The sequence below is a fragment of the Hylobates moloch genome, unplaced genomic scaffold (genome assembly GCF_009828535.3).
Source record: "Hylobates moloch isolate HMO894 unplaced genomic scaffold, HMol_V3 SCAFFOLD_2, whole genome shotgun sequence".
In the NCBI taxonomy this organism is placed as follows: Eukaryota; Metazoa; Chordata; class Mammalia; order Primates; family Hylobatidae; genus Hylobates; species Hylobates moloch.
The window spans coordinates 5,676,338-5,691,904 of NW_026652277.1; the positions used below are offsets into that span (position 1 = coordinate 5,676,338).

Consider the following 15,567-nt stretch of genomic DNA (forward strand, 5'->3'; position numbering starts at 1 on the left):
CTCCCACCTCAGCCTCCCAAGTAGCTGGGAACATGCATGCACCATCACACTTGGCTGTTTTTTTGTGTGGTTTTTTTTTTTTGTTTTTTTTGTACAGACAGGGTCTCACTATGTTGCCCAGGCTGGTCTTGAACTCCTGGGCTTAAGTGATCCTCCCACCTCAGCCTCCCAAAGTTCTGGGATTATAGGTGTGACACCAGGCAAATTTCAACATTTTGTTGTTAAATATAACACAAATATATAAAACAGCATATAGCAGTTTAAAATGATGATGCTGTGAGCATCCACCAGATTAGAAGATGGGATCTGCCAGCCATCACGGAGCTGTCCTGGTGGCCCCGGCCATCGTAGCACCCTCCCTCCTTTCTGAGGGTAACTGCCATCTCAACAGATACACACTACCTTGCTTTGTTGCACAACTGCACCTTTTTTTTTTTTAAACCAGGTATGCACTACCATCAGTGAGTGCTGAAAAGTGATACTTTTTACACATGTTCTGTTCATTCTCCTGGGTTTCAAAAGCTGCAGTGTATCTGCATTGTCAGAGGCTTTAGCCCTTCACACGTTCAGCCCTCATAAATTGTGTTCCATAATCTAATTCACTTTTAACACGAAAGGAATTTTACTTCTTTTCTCACACTTGAATCTTTTCTCATACACTGAAATCTTGGTTCCTAACAGTATTTATTACTTATTGATACTATCCTATGTATTTAAAAATAATATTCAAAATAATGCCAGTATTAATGGAATACTGACTGGACTTGAATATTTCCTGACAGCTCCATTTCTCCATGAATGATGTATTTATTAGTCAAAATATCATGTTCTGAAGACACTTAAAGTCCTTTTTGCTTTTGTGGTTTTATTACCAACTTAATTTGCAGTTAGACATGTAGTTTATTCATAATACCTACAGGGATTGCTTTCCTTCTTTTTGATTTAATGATCTTTTTTGATGTGTACGGCCTGTTAATGTTTTCAAAGTCAAAACCTTGCGCCTGGGCACGGTGGCTCACCCCTGTAATCCCAGCACTCTGTGGGGCTGAGGCAGGCAGATCACTTGAAGTCAGGAGTTAGAGATCAGCCTGGCCAACATGGTGAAACCCTGTCTCTGCCAAAAAATACAGAAAAATTAGCTAGTCGTGGTGGTGCATACCTGTAGCCCCAACTACTTAGGAGGCTGAGGTGGGAGAATCGCTTGAACCCAGGAGGCAGAGATTGCAGTGAGTTGAGATTATGCCACTGCACTCCAGCCTGGGTGACAGAGTGAGACCCTGTCTCAAAAAAAAAGGTCAAAACTTTGTGATAAAGAGAAGTCTCATTACCTCCCTGTTCACTTCAGACTGTTCTCTGCCTCCACCATTGGTAGTTATTTTAAACAATTAGCAATTAATCCTTCAGTATTTCTTTATGCAAGTATTAGCAAATTCGTAGGTATCTTCATATTCTCCTTTTCCACAGAAGGTAGCATTTCAGACATACTGTTGTGTACTTTGTCACTTAGAAGCCATGGGAATCACTCTTTTATTTATTTTTTACTCTTTTATTTTTTGGCCTTTTATTCTTTTATTTGTTGTCCTACCCAAATCAGGAAATCCGTCTTTATCAGCTCACAGAGCTCTCTCGCCCCTTGGTCAGCGCGTAGTGTTCTGTGTTGACGCACCGTGATTTATGCCGTCCTCGCTTCTGGACATGGTCACTTCCAGCCTTTTGCTTTCATTAATAATGCCTCATTGCACAATCTTATGCGCAGGGCATTTCTGTTTTTGCCAGTGCATCTTCAGCATGCATTTCTAGAAGTGGAATTGCTGGGTAAAGATAAATGCAAGTGTGACTTTTCTGTTGTTGTTTTGTTTTTGTTTTTTGAGACAAGGCCTGACTCTGTCACCCAGGCTGGAATATGGCGGCACAATCTTGGCTCACTGCAACCTCTGCCTCCCAGGCTCAAGCCATCCTCCCACCTCAGCCTCCCGAGCAGCTGGGACTACAGTTGTGTGCCACCACACCTGGCTAATTCTGTATTTTTTGTAGAGATGGGGTTTTGCCTGTTGCCCAGGCTGGTCTCAAACTCATGAGCTCAAGTGATCCGCCCTGCCTCGGCCTCCCAAAGTGCTAGGATTACAGGCATGAGCCACTGCACCTGGCCAAGTGTGACTTTTCTAGATGCTGCCAATTTTTTCATGGAGATTGTTATCACTTTAGAGTCCCACCAGTTGTATGCATAAGAGTGAAATAGGCCCGGCGCAGTAGCCCACACCTGTAATCCCAGTACTTTGGGAGGCCTAGGAGGGTGGATCACTTGATGTCAGGAGTTCAAGACCAGCCTGGCCAACATGGTGAAACCCTGTCTCTACTAAAAATACAAAAATTAGCTGGGCGTAGTGGCGTATGCCTGTAATCCCAGCTACTCAGGAGGCTGAGGCAGGAGAATCACTTGAATCTGGGAGGCAGAGGTTGCAGTAGGCTGAAATCATGCCACTGCACTCCAGTCTGGGCAACAAAGTGAGACTCTGTCTCAAAAACAAACAAACAAACAAAGTGAAATAGACTTTTTAAAGCTAACTGGAAGGTTGTCATTTGGTTGCTGTGTGCATTTTGTTTTCCCCATAGAAGAAAAGAATACAGAATCTAGAGAAATACTTCCCCATTACTGAGACTGGGCTGGGCTGTCTGCCCTCAGGGGTCCTGCGAGTAAGTCCCGGAAAAACTGCCTATTTGTGGGAACAAATTTTTTAAGGCTGTAAGACCTTGTGAGAGGTGGAGGCACTCTGTTTGTTTGTTTGTTTGTTTGTTTGTTTAAAAAAAAAACAGTCTCACTCTGTCACCCAGAGTGAGGTGAGGGCAGTGGCGTGATCTTGGCTCACTGCACCCTCCGCCTCCTGGGTTCAAACTGTTCTCCTGTCTCAGCCTTCCAAGTAGCTGGTAGTACAGGTGTGCACCACCATACCTGGCTAATTTTTGTATTTTTGATAGAGACGGGGTTTCGCCATATTGCCCAGGCTGGTCTCGAACTCCTGGGCCTCAAGCGATCCTCCCACCTCGGTCTCCCAAAGTGCTGGGACTACAGGTGTGACCCCCACCCCTTAAATTTATATAAATAAAAACAGTTAATCTAGTGGGTTATGAGAGGCTTAAAAAGAGTGACATGGCATAAAATCTAAAGAAATCAGAACACTGCATGTTAGGTTAAATCATGTTTTGTGAAACTTTTCTTCCATATGTGTGTTTCTTACATATGTGCATATGTGTGTATAGCATTATAATGGTAATGGCATCAAAAACGGTTTGAGAGTCCAGCCCTGGAGAAACTTCTGGAGTGGACAGGGAGTCAGGTACAAGGATGTTCATTGCTGCATTGCTGGAAATAGTTTGGAAATAACCGCGTAACCACAGCAAGGGAATGGGTAAATAAAATACAAGAGGGTGCTCTGACTGAGTCCTCTACGGCATTTTAGAAAAACTAGGTGAGGTGGAAGCCAGAAGTGTAACATTCATCTAAATAGACACCTATAAAAAGAGACCTGTGTCCTTGGACACATGTGTAAACAAGAAGCTATTTCACAGTGGGTTGGAGGGACCTCGCCAGGTTCATGGTCCTGGCTGTCTCTGGGGAAGGAAATTGAGATGACAGTCGAAGGGACTTCAGCAAAATCTGTGACTTCAGACAGGATTTCACCTCGTCAGCTGTTAGTACTTGTTGGCCGTAACTTGAGTGTTTGCATGGTGGTTTTCTGTTCTTTTTCATAGCTGGTAGGCAGGCCCTCTAAGAGAAAAGACCAAATAATCAAAATGTAGGACACAGATTGTAGAATAATTAGATCAATAGCCAGTCATAATCCAGAAGATATGAAACCATCCTTTCCTGGGCAGCAGATGTGTGCGGTCCTGCTGCGGATCAGTCGGTGATGAGCTCCACGGGGCAGCAGCGAAGCTGACAGTGCCCTGTCCTTGCGGTGTTTCCAGCCTGGGAGGTCACCAGCGCTTCCTCTGGGTGTTCCGTGCGTGCCAGGCATGAGTGCTTTGCATGCATTGAGGGCTTTCTTCTCCTCAGCAGCCACCTGAAGCAGGCACCGTGCCATCTGCATTTATGGATAAAGTCACAGGCTTAGCGAGGCTGTCATTTGCTCACTAGCACAGCCAGCAGCACAGGACGGTGGAAATATGCAGGGATGTTTGGGGCAAGTTTTCTTCATGTCCTCTGTGTTGCCTACCTGGCTTGTAATGTGAATATACAAATAATTTTCTAAAGATTGAGCTGGGGATACCTTAGCATAAAATAAAATCCAGAAATATTCTGGAAATGTCATTACAGGCAATAGTTTTGCATGTTTATCCGTTAAATATTTACATATTTAAAAAGCAATTGGACTGTCAGTTGGACTGTCGATAGCTTTGGAGGCAGGGAAAAGTTAGAGAAACTAAGGGAGAAGGGGGCAGTCGGTGTTTTTCTGGGACTTACAGTGCATCTAAAGGGTTCTCACAGAGCCGCAGCTGTCAGTGTTTCCAGTAGACCCTAGCGGAGGTGTCGCCATGACTCTCTTTCTCGCTCTTTCCTTCTCAGGAGTACTTCTTGCAAGCAGAGCTGACAAGCAACGTCTTAAAAACAGGCGTGGTGCGCTGCTGCGTGGGACAGTGCAACAATGCCATCCCTGTTGACACCGTCCTCACCATGAAAAAGCTGCCCATCATCTATGTACGTCTGCTGTCTGTGGAACTTAATTCAGCCATTTGCGTTTTTTGCTTGTGAGCTCTGTGCTTATCTGGGTTGTAGGTGAGGAGATAAGAGAGAGCTGTGTGATCCTTTATTAGGGGCTTTTCATATGAGAGGCACAAGAGGTGTGTGGTCTGCCCCAGGGTCAGAGGTCAGGGCACGTGATGCTGCCTGGCTGTGCTGAAGCCGTAGGTCTGGGAGGCTGGGTTGTGACACACGCTTAGAGGGAGAGCTGTTCCCTGGGGTTCCCAGTGCAGCTTTTCTTGGTTCTTTATCTTGACTGGATAAATGGCTGTTTCTGAGCTCAGGGAATTTGGGGGTGTTGAGGCCACTTAGTTGGTGGTGCTGTGGGAGGTGTTACTCTGAGAATGTGCACCACTCTGAAAACATCAGAATCCAAATGTGTTGTCCCTGGGCAGCTGTGATGATAACTCCACGCTTTTTGCTGGAAAATCCATGTTCTTTGGTTGTTCCCCTTAGCTCTCTTTCTTGTCCATCACCACAGAGCAACAGGAAGGAAAACAAGGGGGGCTACCTCTGCCACTCCTGTGCAGAGCAGCGCATCGGGCCCCTGGCGTTCCTGACAGCCTCCCCGGAGCAGGTGCGCGCCATGGAGCGCACTGTGGAGAACATCGTGCTGCCCCGGCACGAGGCCCTGCTCTTCCTCGTCTTCTGAGGACAAGGCGCACGTTCTCCGCGGTGCAGAGCAGCTTGCCGAGGACCCTGCGTGAAGAAAGCCAGCGATGGGGGCTTCCGCTCCCTAGACTCTGGGTTCACCCACAGCACTTTCTGAGGAAGAGGACACCAGCCCAAGCTGGACATGCCATTTCTCCGCTCCCTACAGACAGCCAGTCTCCACTTGCCTCCCCTCCAGACGTATCTGGTCGGGGAAGTGGGGGATGTTCTTTTGATAAAAAAAAAAAACAAAAAAACCATTTTATGTATTTAAACTTTTATTACAAGATTTCAATTAAACAGGCACCATAGCACTGGCATACTGCTGTGTGATGTCTGTGTGAGCACTGTCGTTCTGAAGCTTCTCTTTTTCCAGCTTACTCTTTCCTACAGCACTGTCACTGTTCACATGACACAGGAAGCAGAGTATGAGACGTGATGTCTTGGGTGGGAATTGAGGCATCAAAAATGAGACTTTGGCCAGGAGCAGTGGCTCACGCCTGTAACCCCAGCACTGAATCCAGCCAAGGCAGGAGGACTGCTGGAGCCCAAGGTTGAGGCTGTGAGCCGTGGCCACCTTACAGCTCACTGTACTCCAGCCTGGGTGACAGAGCGGGACCCTGTCTCAATAATAATAATAATAATAATGTTTTAAGGAAGTCAGATAAATTACAAGGCTAACAGGATCATAATCTCAGCAAGAAATGTCCCCAGATGGGCTGGACCACAGCACCTGTGGGGCCTGGTGAGGAGGGAATGGATGCGAGGATCAGTGGTTCTCAAAGTGTGGTTCCAGCAGGCAGCAGCAACATCACCTGGGAACTTGTTAGAAATAAAAATGTCCAGTCCCCACACCAGGCCTACAGGATCAGAAACACCAGGGCTGAGGCCCAGCTGTTGGTACATAACAAGCCTGACAAGTGGTGCTCATGCATGCTAAGTTTGGAAACTTCTGCTCTTGATGTGTAGAAGGTAGAATCGGTCGGATTTCTGGAGTACTGGGATCATGATAGGGACACTCAGTGGTAGAGGTCGTCTTCATGGAGACAGGGCAAATGGGAACTATAGCAGGTTTGTGTAAACGCAGTGATGAGTTTGGTTTTCAGCATGTTGAGTGGAACCGTCTAGGAGGCTGTTGGGTGAACACATCTGTCCTGCAGCAAAGGGCCTGGCTGGACCTGGGGACTTTAGAGTTGTCGGTGTGTAGGTGGTGGTGCAGTTTGAAGGGTTTCGCTGAGTTAATCCGGGAGAGTATAGAGAATGAGAAGAGCAGAGGGCCGAGAAGCAAAGCCGGTGGACACAAGGCTTGGGGTGAAGAGAGGAAGAAGGTTTAAGAAGAGCGACGGCTGATCCAGAGGAGCCTCGTGTTGGAGCACCACAGAGCTCCAGAGAGGAGGGAGTTCAGGAGAAGGGGATCTTCAGCATACAGTGCAGGAAAGAGACCTAACAAACAAGAGTGGGCAGGTGTTTAACCGGCACTGTCGAGGTCAGTTGACATTAGCTGATCAGTTTCAGTTAGGTGAGAAGTCAACCGCTGTGGCCTAAAATATGAGTGAAAAATTTGAGGGCTAAGATGTATGTGTTCATTTATGGTTTCTTTCTGAAACCATACTATAAGGGCAGTAAAAGGTTATGTGTTTGTGTTTTAACCCTTAAGGGCAAAGACAACAGGAAGGAGGCAGCAGCAACCCTGGAGGCATCAGGATCATCAAATGATCTTCAGATAAAGATCACCCTGCCCCTAAGATGAAGGCTAGAGGTCAAACCGAAGAATCAACTTGGAGCAAACTGTGTACAGGGAGAAGAAAACATCTAAATATCTTTAACACATTCAGAATGAGAGAAGGTAGTGCATTCCATGGAGTAGCAGGATAGGTATGTATAAAAGAATATTTGGGGCTGGGCGCAGTGGCTCACGCCTGTAATCCCAGCACTTTGGGAGATGAGGCGGGTGGATCATCTGAGATCAGGATTTCGAGACCAGCCTGGGCCAACGTGGTGAAACCCTGTCACTACTAAAAATACAAAAATTAGCCGGGTGTGGTGGCGTGTGCCTGTAATCCCAGCTACTCAGGAGGCTGAGGCAGGAGGATCGCTTGAAACTGGGACGCAGAGTAAGACTTCGTCTCAAAGAAAATAAAATTTTGGAGAAAAAAATATGAAAGAAACCCAGTAGAACTGTTACAAGAATTTTAAGTTGAGAATCTAGAAAGTAGAGCAAAAACAAAGATTGAGAAGTAGTTAGAGGCTGGATGTGGTGGCTCACGCCTGTAATCCCAGCACTTTGGAAGCCTGAGGCAGGTGGATCGCTTTGAGCTCAGGAGTTCAAGACCAGCCTGGCCAACATGGCAAAACATGACCCATCTACAAAAAATGACCTGGGTGTGGTGGTGCACAATTGTGATCCCAGCTACTCAGGAGGCTGAGGCTGGAGAATGGCTTGAGCCCAGGAGGTGGAGGTTGCAGTGAGCTGAGATTGTGCCACCACACTCCAGCCTGGGTGACACAGCCAGAGCCTGTCTCAAAAAAAAAAAACAAACAAAAAACTAGGGAACCAATTTAAAAAGTTGAGCATCTGTAAATGGGAATTGCAGGAAGAGAAAATGGACAACAGAGTTAAGGAATTTTTTAATTTAATTTAATTTTTTTTTAGATGGAGTCTCTCTGCCGCCCAGGCTGGAGTGCAGTGGCGCGATCTCCGCTCACTGCAACCTCCACCTCCTGGGTTCAAGCGACTCTCATGCCTCAGCCTCTTGAGTAGCTGGGACTACAGGCACATGCCACCACACCTGGCTAATTTTTTGTATTTTTAGTAGAGACAGGGTTTCACTACGTTGGCCAGGATGGTCTCGATTTTCTGACCTTGTGATCTGCCCACGTCGGCTTCCCCAAAGTGCTGGGATTACAGGCGTGAGCCACCGCACCTGGCCAAAATTTTTTGTTAATTATGAAAATTACCTGAAACTGATGGTAAGAGTTTCTGGATTGAAATGACTCACTAAATGCCCAAGACAATGGGTGAAAATAGGCCCACATTGGCCAGGCATGATGGCTCACACCTGTGATCACAGCACTTTGGGAAGCTGAGGGGGAAGGATTGTTTGAGCCCAGGAGTTCAAGACCAACCTGGGCCACATAGGCAGACCCCCATCTCTACAAAAAGTATAAAAAATTAGGTATGGTGGCGCATGTCTTGTTCCCAGCTACTTGGGAGGCTGGGGCAGGAGGATGGCTTGAGCCTGGGAGGTTGAGGCTGCTGTGAGCCATGATCGCACCACTGACCTCCTACCTGGGTGACAGAGCACAGGACATAGCCTGGGGGGGAGGGGAGAAGGCAATGATTAGTCCTCTGGAAGGCAACAGGTTGTGTAGGAGAGAACTGTAGTTGACCCCCAACCCCGCCAGCTCAGTGGAGTGTACCAGCTTTCGTGGCCTTCATAAGGGTGGGCGTGTTCTGCAGGTAGAAACTGTGCACATGTGGAGTGAACGAGCCGAATCTCGGCCTCCGTGGCAGGAAGTCAGTCACAGTGCCTGAAACTCAAACATGGAAGCAGAAGCCCATGGGAGCCCATCGTTTAGAGACATCTTGGGGACGCATAACACACACCGAGACACTCGGCAGAAAGGTTTCTAAATGTTTCCTTTTGGGAAGGGGAGTGGGCAGGTGGAGGAGCTTTTTGGTAGGTGTCTTACATAACTGTTGGCTCTAAACTATGTGTCCGTATGATGGAACTGTAAAATACCAGTGAGGGGTGAAGATATGGACACTGCGTAGACTAGTTCTCAGGAAGCAAGGCTGGCAAGAGGCAAGTGGGTAGAGGATGATGTGGCCTTAGGGAGGGGTTTTTGCTTTTAAAATGAGAGAGGTTTGTGCAGGGTTATGTGCTGAAAGGAAGCAAATTCAGAGAGGAGAAATGGAAGCCAGGTGAGAGGGACTGGGACGGGAGAGACGAAGGAGAAAGCGGCACATCATAAATGGTTAGGGAGGAAGTTTAGGTTGCTCTCACCCAGTAATTTTCTGTTTTTTTGAGACAGGGTCTTACTCTGTCACTCAGGCTGGAGTGCAGTGGTGCAAAGACAGTTCATTGTAGCCTTGACCTCCAGGCCCAGGTGACCCTCCCACCTCAGCTCCTCAAGTAGCTGGGACTACAGGTGCATGCCACCATGCCCGGCTATTTTTTCCTTATTTTTTCTAGAGATGAGGTCTCGCTCTGTTGCCCAGGCTGGTCTGAAACTCCTGGGCTCAAGCTGTCCTCCTGCCTCAGTCTCCCAAAGTACTGGGTTGAGTGTTTGGGATGGACATAGAAGGGTATGGAGTGGAAGGTGACGGAAAACACAGGTGTGCCGGGCAGCACCCTCCCAGTTGAAACCGAACACCATCCTTTTAGTTGGTGTTTTTCCTTTAGCAGCCCAGGCATGAGGGCAGAGACATTGCATGGTGGACTCAGACACAGCTTAATAAACATAAGGCAGTGCAGCATCCCCGTGGGACCTTCCTGCCTGGGAAGCTGGTCACTGTCATGCTGCCTGCCCAGCTTCTGTCCTGTGGTGGCACCTGGTCTGGGTCTGGGAGCAACTCACTGGATCACAAAGGGACTTTGACACCTCTAGAATCAGACTATTAGTAATTTAACATGTTTTTCAAGTTTGATTCCTGCCCTTCAGTCCTTCCTAGTCACCCTGAACCCCTGGCTTTAGCAATATGGGGTACACCGAGAGCCTGGAAGCTGATCAGTCTACATTTGCAGTGAGTGGGTGCGGTAGAGACGTCTGAACCGAGGCAGGCAGGGTTCCTCCAGCTCCTTGCCCAGACATGACAGTGCTACACGCACGCCCCTGGCCAAGGCACCTCAGCACAGCTGGGCTGGTGTGGGGGGCAGGGCTCCCTTAGCTGGCAGGGGCTCTCCCTCTGCCCTGCCTACTTAAGGGACAGGTTCTCCAAGAGGGCCCAGGAGGTGCCGTCCCGTGTTCCTCCTCACTGGGGACCTGTGTGTGTTTTATCCCTAGTGGCCTAGCCTGAGAGGTAGGTTAGGTGGAGGGAGGGGGGCTTCCCACTCAAACGCCAAGGTCGCCAGTCGATCACTCCATTTGCTGTCTTTGTGACATCCCAGCCCTACCATGTTCCAGACGCGGCCCCTGATTTCCTTCCGAGCCCAGCTGGCTCCTCCACGCACCCTTCCCCACCTCCGGAAACAGCACCACCATCGGGCTGTGATCCTTTTCTTCATGCCAGTTCACTGGGAAGCTCTCTCCAGCAACCTTCAGGATGCACCGCCCACCTGCCCGCGACCCTCCACCGTTCTGCCTTCTGGACCAGTAGTCGCCTATGTTGCTCTGTGCCTCTGCCCTGGCCCAACTCGCTCTCATGTAGAGGGACCTGCAATCTTGCAATGAAGACTAACCTCGGTCACCCTCCTGCCTCAACCCTGCAGGGCTCTCCTGCTGCCATGAGGGCGTCAGTCCAAGTTGGACTGCGGTGGAAAGGCTGGCGTTTCCTGTCCACTTCCAGGCTGGCCTCTGTCACCCTGAGCCCGTCTTTTAAAGGAACTCACTGAGGGCCCCAGGAAGCGGCCAGCACAGTGCTGACATCCTGGATTTTTCTTTTCTTCGTTTTTTAAATTTACTATTCAGTGGTTCTGAATTTTTATTTTTTTTTTTTTTTTGAGACGAAACCTCACTGTCACCCAGCCTGGAGTGCAGTGGCGAGATCTCCGCTCACTGCAACCTCTGCCTCCTGGGTTCAAGTGATTCTCCTGTCTCAGCCTCCCCAGTAGCTGGAATTACAAGCACATGTGACCACAACTGGCTAATTTTTGTATTTTTGGTAGAGATGGGGTTTCACCATATTGGCCAGGCTGGTCTTGAACTCCTGACCTCAGTTGATCCACCTGCCTCAGCCTCCCAAAGTGCTGGGATTACAGGTGTGAGCCACTATGCCCGGCCTGAATTTTTTTTTTTTTTTAAGTAATCATTTTCCTAATACACGTCTTCCCAATCTGGACCCCACAGATTAGGAAATGCTTTAGTTTTTAATACCCGTGGTATTTCCACTACCACTATGTGAAGAGTTGCAGTTAGAACTCTTCCAAAGGATCACATTAAAAAAAAAAAATAGCATCAACCTTTGGAGTCCAGGATGAACAATAAAATAAAAAATAAGTAGCATGGAGGTCACGTGGAGAGAGCTTCCCCACGAATTGGCGACACCTGGTGACAGGTAACACTTTAATCAGTGGCCTCACACACACACAGTGGGGTCGGCCCAGCGTCCTCGGCCAGCTCCACGTATTTTAGAGTCTCTTACAACATCCCCCCTTAATTGGCTGTGAGTGGCCCCAGAGCAAGGCTCTCAGGGGCGGGAAGCAGAACGTGCTGATTCCACGGGCGTGCAGAGGAGGCTGGTGGCAGGGGCTCGGCTCAGCTGCTCCCAGGTGCTCCTTCCTCCTCTGCCCATGTTCGGTGCCTCAGCGTCGCCGGGCAGGCTTCTCTTGGCCAGCCGCCTCCAGCCCTTCCAAGGGCTGCGTTCAGACAGAGCAGTGTCACGGGAGGCAAGGGAGGGGTAGGCTGGTCTTCTGTGTCTCTTAGGAGTGTGGCAGGCCGGGTCTCTGTTAGCAACCAGAGCAGCCAGCCTTCACCAACACCTTACTATAACTCTAAGGAATATATAAGTTAAACATGGAAAATTGGAGAAACTGTTGCCTTAGTACAAAGGCTAGAATGTAAAAACAAGTCGATTAAGACCCCACCTGGGCTTTCTCCCAAACCTTAGAGTTTAATTAAAATAATGGAGGCGTTCTTGTATACCTTGTACCAGGATCCACTTCAAATTAAGTAATTGGGCCAGGAGCAGCGACTCACACCCGTAATCCCAGCACTTTGGGAGGCTGAGGGAGGAGGATCACTTGATCCCAGAGTTCAAGACCAGCCTGAGCAACATAGTGAGACCCTCTCTCTAAAATAAGAAAGAAAAAAATGAAATAATTGTTCCAAGGCCCTGAAGTAATTTTCCAGACCCCAGACCCTAATGAAAGATTAAACAGAGGAATAGACTTCAGCTTGGAGGTGTACTCCTGCACATAGGCATATGGTTTAAATGTGTATAAGCACTGAAAAAAAACTTGTAACTTTAGTCTGGTGAGTTACTCTGACCTCCCTGTAACTGGCTGCAGAAATAAACTCCCTTCTTCCCCACTCTGTCTGCAGCTTGTTATTGGACCATGAGAACAAGCAGCTGCACCGGGTTTTGTCTGGGAACAGGAGCAAGAAAGCCTTTCCCGCAGGTTTCTCCAGCTGACTCATATTGTTGGTCAGAACTGGGCTACCTGCCCACCCCTAAGCCAATCATAGTAAGGAAGAATGGCTTCAAATCATCAGGGTTTTATTTCCTGGAGCTTGGGATGAGGTCCACTTTCCATGATGCACACGGCCGGGTGAAATAATAAATCCTAAAAAAGTGGGAATGTATTTGCGAAGGAAGGGGCAGGTGCTGATTACCCTGTAAGTAAATAGATCTCATTTAGGAAGTGAAGTCGACGTTTTTATTAGGAGGCTCCTGCAGGTAGACGCTATGGGGCCTTTGTGTACGTGAATTCCTTCAGTCCTCACAGTAAACCTGGGAGGCAGATGACAGCCGCCATTTGCAGAGGAAGAAACAGGCTCTGAAGGGTCACTGGGCTGGGCCCACTGTGCTCAATATCACAGAGCAGAGCTTGGATGAAAACCCAAGTTCAATCCCAAAGCCATAGTATTTCCACTACCACTATGTGAAGAGTTGGAGTTAGAACTCTTCCAAAAGATCAGTTTTTTTTTTTTTTAAAGCATCTGCCTATGGAGTCCAGGATGAACAATAAAATAAATATTTAATAGCATGGAAGGCTTTCAGATGTTCTTAGCCATGGAATTCTTTAGGCTTAATTTGACTTCCAGTGAACAAATGCAGCTGCTGTGGTCACTCAGGATGGGGATGGGCACCCAGAGTTCCTTCTCCGCTCCCCGCCTGTGGTGGCCCCTCAGGTGCCTCTGGAGCCACCAAGGCTTCCTGGAACACTTGGAAAACACCCTCAGCCCCTGCAGCCCAGGGACGCTGGCAGCAATTTGAGTACCCTCTGGGTGGCATTAACTCCAAGGAGGTTTTGAAGATTACACCCCATTTTTGAATTATTTTGGAGACAAGAGTCCCACTCTGTTGCCCAGGCTGGAGTGCAGTGACACGATCACCACTCACTGCAGCCTCATGCTTCTGGGCTCAAGCGATCCTCCCACCTCAGACTCCTGAGTAGCTGGGACCCTAGGTGAGCCATGGCACCCAGTTATACACTTCTGTAACTAGGACTGTTGGCTGTCTGCCCAGAGGAATGAAGACACAGCTTTAGAAAGAGAAGCACTGACCTTCAAGGTGAGAGCGTCCACCAGCGGGGAGTGGTTTTGCCAAGCGGGGACTTGAGGCAGAGGGCCTAAGGTTCACCGACTGTGTTCAATCCTACGGGACCCTTGCTCTTTTTCAGTTTCATTTTCCTTCCAGTTACAGAGCAGCCCTCCCAGGACCCGAGGATGCAGGGCGTGCAGGGGCGGCGCGGTGATTCCCCAGCCAACCCCTGCCTTGCCGTCCGGTTGACCTGGCTGCCCAGCAGCCATGCTCTGTCCTTCCTGAACGTGTTGCTCAATTTCCTGTTTGGGTTTTTGCCTCCATCCCTCCCCCATTTAGAATGCTCCCTGCCCATTTATTTAAATTCCACCCATCCTTCCAACTCACGTCCTGCATTCCTCAAGCCTCCAGGCCTTGGAGCCATTTCTGTCTTTACTGGGATGGTGTCCCATTAGTGTGTGTGCTTGTGATTATCTACTAGCTTGTGGCATAAGGTTTTGTTTCGCATTTGTTCCCATATGCTTCTCTTTTTGACCAGGCTGTAAACTTCTTGAGGATTAGTACCAGGCTTCACTGTGAGGATCTCTAGTGGCTAGCGAGGGGAGAGACAGATACCAGGGTCTCCTGTGACCCTCACGCCTCTGGGAAGGGAGTGCATGTGCCGTCATCCCCACTACAAAGACGAGCCAATGTCCATGCGTGTAGTGCCTCCAAGTGACGGGGCCAGCAAAGGGTAGAATGGATGCTCAACACTCCGGCTTTTAAGTTCTACTGTCTTTCCACTGCACAAAAATAGTATTTTGCAGATGCCACAGGAATAGCGCAGATAATAAGTGTTATGAAGGCTCAGAGGCAAATTATTTTGTACAGTTGAGTCATTAGCAGAGGTGCTGGGGCTGGGCACGGTGGCTCACGCCTGTAATCCCAGCACTATGGGAGGCCAAGGCGGGTGGATCACTTGAGATCAAGAGTTTGAGATCAGCCTGGACAACATGGCGAAACCCTGTCTCTACTAAAAATACAAAAATTAGGCGGGCATGGTGGCGTGCACCTGTAGTCCCAGCTACTCAGGAGGCTGAGGCTGGAGAATCGCTTGAACTCAGGAGGCGGAGGTTGCAGTGAGCCGAGGTCATGCCACTGCACTCCAGCCTGGGTGACAGAGCGAGGCTGTGTCTCAAAAAAACCCTCCAAAACTGAAAAAACAGAGGCTCCTGGAGAAGGTAAACTTGATCTGGTTCTGGAAGGTGAGTTGGATGTAGGTGACTGTGAAGGAAGGACAGGGGCATTGGGCATTGGCTACAGGCTTGGCCTGTGAGGAGGCTGCAGGTGGGACGTGGGGGTGGAGGTGCTTGCAGCAGGGCCCGGCCCAGCCTTGGGGAGCTCTCGTTTGCACTGAACGGGCTGATTCCTGGGATCCTGAGGGTCTGATTGGGATTCTCAGCAAAGCTTTCTCCCCATGCAGAATGGGACAGGGGGAGGAAATCATCAGCAGAACAGACTTCCTTTTGCAAGATGACCCCTCGAGCAGGAGGCAATGTTGCAGCATTGTCAGGCAGAACAGAGGGCTGCTTCTGAGGACAAGGGAGGGTGGGGGATCCTGTGAGTCCTCCAAATGTCCCCCTACATTTTTAATCCAGTACAGGAACCTCACCCTTCTCCAATCAGTGCTCTCCCTTCAGCTGGGAAACCTGCTGGGGCCATGGATTCAGCTAATGTTCTTCCAACAACTTGACGGCTTAGACTTTTTTTGTTTTTGGAGACAGTGTCTCCTCTGTCATCCAGGCTGGAGTGCTGTGGCATGATCTCGGCTCAC

The 15,567-nt window shown here is 48.9% G+C and overlaps 1 protein-coding gene across 3 annotated transcripts in view; it reads left to right on the forward strand.

Annotated features, from left to right (window-relative positions):
* FBH1 (F-box DNA helicase 1) overlaps positions 1 to 5,709 on the forward strand; it is a 43,405-nt gene extending 37,696 nt beyond the window's left edge. For all 3 annotated transcript variants that reach the window (XM_032149887.2, XM_058431248.1, XM_032149973.2), the window contains 2 exons: positions 4,565 to 4,696; positions 5,220 to 5,709. In XM_032149887.2, the coding sequence (XP_032005778.1) occupies positions 4,565 to 4,696; positions 5,220 to 5,390 (303 nt within the window). In that variant the 3' untranslated portion in view covers positions 5,391 to 5,709. The remainder of the gene's footprint in view (positions 1 to 4,564; positions 4,697 to 5,219) is intronic.
* The last annotated feature ends 9,858 nt before the right edge of the window (positions 5,710 to 15,567 follow it).